At 54.0% G+C, this 6,179-nt stretch overlaps 1 protein-coding gene across 1 annotated transcript in view; it reads right to left on the bottom strand.

Moving 5' to 3' along the window:
* Window positions 1-5,283, bottom strand: part of EBF3 (EBF transcription factor 3) — a 119,990-nt gene extending 114,707 nt beyond the window's left edge. Inside the window, exons 1-5 of the mRNA XM_077762918.1 lie at window positions 5,199-5,283; window positions 3,378-3,497; window positions 1,359-1,443; window positions 997-1,117; window positions 676-753 (exon numbers count right to left, since the gene is read on the bottom strand). Of these exons, the coding sequence (XP_077619044.1) occupies window positions 676-753; window positions 997-1,117; window positions 1,359-1,443; window positions 3,378-3,497; window positions 5,199-5,283 (489 nt within the window). The remainder of the gene's footprint in view (window positions 1-675; window positions 754-996; window positions 1,118-1,358; window positions 1,444-3,377; window positions 3,498-5,198) is intronic.
* Window positions 5,284-6,179: the final 896 nt, after the last annotated feature.

The raw sequence follows: 6,179 nt of genomic DNA on the forward strand, positions 1-6,179 counted from the left end.
GCAGGGGCGGGGGGAGTGCGGCGAAAGAACCCTAAGTTAGAGAGCCTGGCAGACCGTGGGCCCCCGCGGGCAGGAGGCCACAGGGGGCTGAAGGGCCGGAGAGCAGGGAAATCCAGGGAAGACACACCTAGAAAGCCCCGTGAACTGCGGGATAGGGTGGAACAGCCACACACTCGCAAACCCTGCCCACCTCGGGTCAGCGTGATGAGGCCCCTGAGTGCGCCCAGGGCTCCGCTTTGTGCCGCCGGGTGCGCCTCACCGATGGGCTGCGGGAGGCCTGGGAAGCAAGCTCTGGTGTCCTGTCACCCCGGCCTATTAGACTGCACACGAATGGGGCCGGGCCAGGTTCCGGTGCGTTTTCCAGGCCAGAGAGCCGGCCTCCGCCATCTCCGGGCGGAGACTGAAGCCACGGGGCTCTCAGGAGTCATGTGGTGAACTGAACCCAAGCCAGGCCCGCGACCCGCCTGCCCTCCGAGGCCAGTAACTGGGCACCTCGCCCAGGACACACAGGGAGCACCAACGGACTCCTCTGCCCTTTGCTAGGAGGCCTGGCTGGATCCACAGGTAAAAAGTGAACAGCGCAGGGTCTCAGCGCGCAGTTCTCTGCATCGCCCCCCACCCAACCCATCATCCTGTAAGGTTAAGGTTAGTAAAGCCCGACCCACCCCCGAGTACCGAGAGAGGCTCAATTCTCCAAGCGGGAATATGCAGGCGCCTCTTGTCTACGCGGCCAAGTTTGACAAACAGCGCCTCCTGGGGTGGGGAGTGCAGTGTCGTCGCGCAGCCGGGAGCCAAGCCGAGACTTTCACCTACCCCAGGGCAGGTGGCTGCCGAGGCGCCCTGCCCGGCCTAACAGCTGCGCCGCGGCTCCTGCGCGGCCCGCGCACCTAGGCCTCGCTGACACCGTGACCCTAGGAGCGCGCAGAAATGTCCACCCGACGCCTGGTCCTAACTGCCGCCCACGTGTGTTTGCAAAACCCAGGCCGAGCCCGGCACCCGCAACAAGGCCAGGGAAGTGAGCGCCGCGCCCACGCCGTTGCTGGCGAGAAACGTGCGCCCAAGGGCCCAGTCCCGCGGGAGACAGCGGACGCAGCCGGGAATTCGCTCGACCCTCTCCCTGGAAAACCCAGGGCTCTCCAAGGAGGGCAGAAAACGCCAGGGCGCACCTCGATTCCTGCAGCGTGCAAAATTAGAAAGGAAACAGTTAATTATTGTCTCCTTGTCCTAACTTTTCCCTCGTGCCTGCCGTCAGTTTGGCTGACCCCACTACTCTGAATCTGCCCCGGGGGCTCTCCAGCCAGACCCAGAATCCCAAATCAGACACTCTCATTCTTAGAGCTGGGCTTCTCCCAGCGCACCTTGCAACCTTAAAGGTTGCCTCTCCGCAAAACGCTTGGGAGGAGCACCTAAGCTGGGAAAGGCAGTTGGTGCCTGGCGCGGTCCCTGGGACCCGGAAAGGCGCAGCGGTTTCACAACGAGCTGGAGTTTCCGGAGCTGCGTTCCGCGGCGCCCTAAGGCGGTCGGGCACGATGCGCAGGAGCCAGCGCCCGGGACGCGGGTTCCGCGCCCACCCGCCCCCGCTGGTTTACAAAGCAAACTTTCCCTTGAGTAGTTTCTAGATCGAACGGCGCGCAGAGTGCGCCAATCAACACCTAAACAGACCCAAACTGTAGAAACACGGATCGATCAGATAATTTCAAATATTATAATTGGCTTTAATTAAACACACTGCGTTCTAATTAACTCTGGAATTTTAGCATGCTTTGGGACACTGGTGTCTGATTTGATATTGTCAGCCCAGATGTCCTAATAAAATTCAATCCTCCACTCAAGACTTCAATACTCACTAAGAACAAAATGCAAATTAAATGTAAAACCTAAAGTATCGCCAAAGGTATAATCAAGAAAGGTGTCTCAAAACTTCTCACTTTTTATTACGCAGTAGTTAAAAGATGCAGATTACATGCTAACAAGACCTCTCCAGCACACCATAAATCTTAACTCTTTCCTGGGAGGGGGTGGAGTGCCCAGACCCCATGACAGAATTGAATACCCTCATCTGAAACCTAAGGGAGCGCAAAAGTTTGCCAATGAAATTCTGATTTGAAACGGGTTTGCCGAAACGGGCAAGGGAGCTGGGGTGCGAGAGCGCCAAGGGGCGGGGGCGGGCGGACTGGCACGGGGGTTGACGTCCTCCTCAGCAGCGACACTCGCCCACCCCTCGCAGCATCTTAACGGGGTGTGGACACATCCGTTGCTGTGCGCAAAGCTGGGTTGGTGGGGGACAGCTGCCGGGCCTGGTCAGCCCGCCGGGTAATCATCTCAGCTGCAGGGGCAGCGACGAGGAGGCTGGGAGGGGGAAGGCACAGCACACCGCCGTTGGACAGAAACGGGTCGGGGGCTCCTTCCCTTCCCGGCTGCACAAACCCTTCAGCCCACGTCCGCGCGACTTCTAAGGGACCCGAGCCGGCGCACGGTATCGGGCGGCGCGCGGCAGAGGGATGGCCCCTCCCGGGAAGCCGGGCGCAGGCCACGCAGGGGGTGCGCCTTTGGTGACACATTTGGCGGCGTTGTGATTCTTTACCCGTCCGAGGGTCTGCTAAACCTACAGCCCAGAGTGAGCCCTGTGAAAAGGAAGCTATTCCCACATTAAACATGTGTATGTTTTCCATACTAATGGAGTCACTTAAAGCTGTTGCTAATTTAACTTTTTAAAAAGGCCACACTGGAAATTTGCATTTTCTTTAGGATATTGAAATGAAGAGAAAACCGCTGGGCGGCGAGGCTGCCCAGGGCATAGCTAGGGGCCATGCAGAAATAAAAACAGATAAAGAAAAGAAGAAAGAAAGAAACCCGCTCCTCTTCTGGACTATTAATAAGCAATTTGTCCCGCTGAAATTTACATTGCAAAGGGNCGACGCCTCCCGCGCCGATCTGCTTAGGAAACGCGGACCGCTACTTAGGCGAACTTTTACGCGCTGTATTAAAACTTTCCAAAGGAAGGCGCTCTCCGGCCTCGGATTTTTAGGCACGACTCAAAGATACGAAATGTGAAGATAACGCGATTTGATTTGTTAGTCTAACTCTGCGATTTGAGACTTGATGTCCCCAAAGACCGGGCGAGCTTTTCCCCTTTATTTATTTTTATTAAAACATCAATCTACGCTGGAGCTGGGTGAACTCGGTTTCACCTGGAGAACATAAAATTCTCCATACCAGAGAAATAAGCACCTTTCATAAATCAGCGGTATTCCTGACACATCGATCAATTTTTGGTTGTTAATCCGAAAGGAGGAGTTTTAATTGCTTCCTGCGTTCTCTTCCAGGCACCTCGGCGTTTCGACCTTCCCCTCCCTTCCTCCGAGGGTCTCACTTACCCCGGGTCGTTCCACTAAATCCCGGGAACCCCCCGATCTCTGCCCGCGCGCNCACGGGAGGCCTTCCGCAAGGACCCGAGTCCCGCTCCTTCCTCCGGGGACCAAAGGCCACGGTGACCCCTGGCCAAGAGCGCGCGCCAAGCCCGCGGAGAGGCGCCCCCGGCTTAGACACCTGTCCAAACCTGCCCCAGGCCCGGGGATGGCCCGAAGCCGTCGGTGTAGACTCATGCACTCTCCAGAGCAGAGGGTGGCGCGGGTCCCCCTGGGCCTTTTTGGGAATGCGGAGTGAGGGGACAGTTTCTGTGGGGTCTGGATGCTAATAATCTAGTGGGAAGCACCCTACGGCCTGGTGGTTACAACGAAATGGGGGGACGCAAGAGCTGTCCCACAGAGAGAGAGAAGGGCCAGGACTGTCCCCATAAAGCCACCGTGAAAGAGGATGCCTGGCCCTCCAAGCCGAGTCCTGCGTCCAGGGCACCTTCAGCTGACATGCTCCCAGCTGCCTGGGGAGAGGAGGCCAAGCAGCCTTGACCGCCCCATTCCCTGCCTTTGGTGTCACCCAGGAAATGACCTGCTGTGGGACCTTTGCCGTTAACATCTGGAGCTGCTGCTGACAGCAAGAAAAAGGGTCGGGAGGGGTGTCCGCATCCATGACCGCTGGCCGGCCTTTGGGTTTAAAGAAGCTGACTTCTAACCAAGGTGCCGGCCGCAGGCCCGGTTCCGAAGCCAGAGCCTGCTTCTTTTTCCAGTACACCCCTTTGCTGCGAACCTGGTACCATCTCCTACTAATTCTTCTCTCCCTGCTTCCTCAGGACCCGAGTGCAGTATAGATGCCTGAATAAATACAACTTTCATGTAGCCGAGGTGTGTCTTCAAAAGCAGAAAGCACCAGTGTCAGAATTTGACCCTCACCATCGACCATGTGTGGCTTCTCCTCACCTGTTTCTTTCTCCTAGATTTGTTTTGTACTCTTTACTTCAACCTTCTTTGTAGTGAAAATTGAATGTGCTGAATCATGAAATCTTACTGGAAGGGAAAAGTTATTTTTGGCCATTTATTTAGTAAAAAGCACTCTAGAGAATGCAACCCAGAAATGTACTTTATTATGATAGCTTAATGTAAGAAAAGAACTAAATAACAGATATTTCCCCTTTGTCATCTTCACTTGGGAATCATTTTTAATGTGAGCCAGCATGAAACCATTTAAGCAATATGCAATATTTTAAGATATAAAATTACCCATGTTTTTTTTTAAATTTTTTTTAATGTTTTATTTATTTCTAGGAGAGAGAGACAGCATGAGCAGGGGAGGGTCAGAGAGAGAGGGAGTCACAGACTGAAACAGGCTCCAGGCTCTGAGCTGGCAGTCAGCATAGAGCCCGACGCGGGGCCCGAACCCCCGAACCGCGGGATCATGATCTAAGCGAAAGTCAGACGCTTAACCGACTGAGCCACCCGGGCACCCCATATTACCCATGTTTTTAATAGCAGCTCACATGTATTGAAATGTTATGTGCTAGGCACCCAAGATAGGCACATGCTCGGGAAAGTTAAAAGACGTGTCCCGGCCGCACTGCCAGGGAGCTGCGACTCTAACCCTCAGGTCATTACCTGTTTCCGCCACGTGTAGCTTCAGAGGCAAATGATGGGGGTGTTCATCGTCCTAAAGTCACTTTGCAGGACGGAGGCCTGAAATGGGCTTTGCGAAGTTTGGCCAGATGGCCTGTGGGATGGCAAGAAAGAGGTTAAGGATGGATAGGATCCCTGTAATGATGGAGCGGGGACCTTTCCTTCTCCGACCCTCCTCCTCTGCAACCTTACCTGCTCCCCTGCCCCCCAAGGTGCCGTCCTGTGCCTCCTTCCTCCAAATGTTGCTGGAGAATGGAGCCCCGGCCTTACTCTTCATGGTCCTTGAGGATTTTTTTTTTTTTTTTTTTTATGGGAACAAGAAATGAATGGAGAACATTTAGCCACATAGGTAATTGTTCCTGATCTCAGAGGCCCGGGAGAGGAATAGCATTGGTCACATAGATCATGAAGGAAATGACACAGTCAGATGGGACGGTTTGAGGAAACCCATCACTTTCATGCTTAAGAGTTTGGCTGTCAACAGGAGACTGTGACCCCATCTTCATACACAAATAGCAGTGTACAATTACCCGTAACTTACTAGAACGAATCACTGACTTTTTCTGGGCCTCACTTACTGGCTGATAACTGCCCCCATCGCTGCCCTCCTTTCTCCCACAAATACTAATTTAAATTTTTTAAAATGTTTTATTGATTTCTGAGAGAGAGAGAGAGCGTGAGCAGGGGTGGGTCAGAGAGAGAGGGAGACACAGAATCTGAAACAGCCTCCAGGCTCTGAGCTGTCAGCACAGAGCCCGATGCGGGGCTCGAATCCACGAACCGGGAAATCATAACCTGAGCCGAAATCGGAAGCTTAAACAACTGAGCCACCCAGGCACCCCTCACAAATACTAATTTAGGCTGAGTCAGGCTGTGCTCAGCAGCGAGCAAGGCCCAGCTCTCATGGGGCTTGAGGCTTAGCCCATGAGAAGGCACGTTTGCATTGGGAAAGGCTCCGAAAGCTCTAACAGCTCTAACACAAATCAATGTCCATCTCGCCTGTCATTGTCCACATGTGTATGCCGTGTCACTGACCACTGTCCCTGGAAACAAACTATCAAACATCAATATTTACATCTCCCTCCTTTGTCCATAACAAGCAATGTGCCGTGTGGCCCCTACCAACCAGCTAATGTTTTCAGTGTGAGACAAGGTGGGGCTTCACCATCGGCA

Source organism: Crocuta crocuta, unplaced genomic scaffold (assembly GCF_008692635.1).
Source record: "Crocuta crocuta isolate KB4526 unplaced genomic scaffold, BGI_CrCroc_1.0 scaffold466, whole genome shotgun sequence".
In the NCBI taxonomy this organism is placed as follows: domain Eukaryota; kingdom Metazoa; phylum Chordata; class Mammalia; order Carnivora; family Hyaenidae; genus Crocuta; species Crocuta crocuta.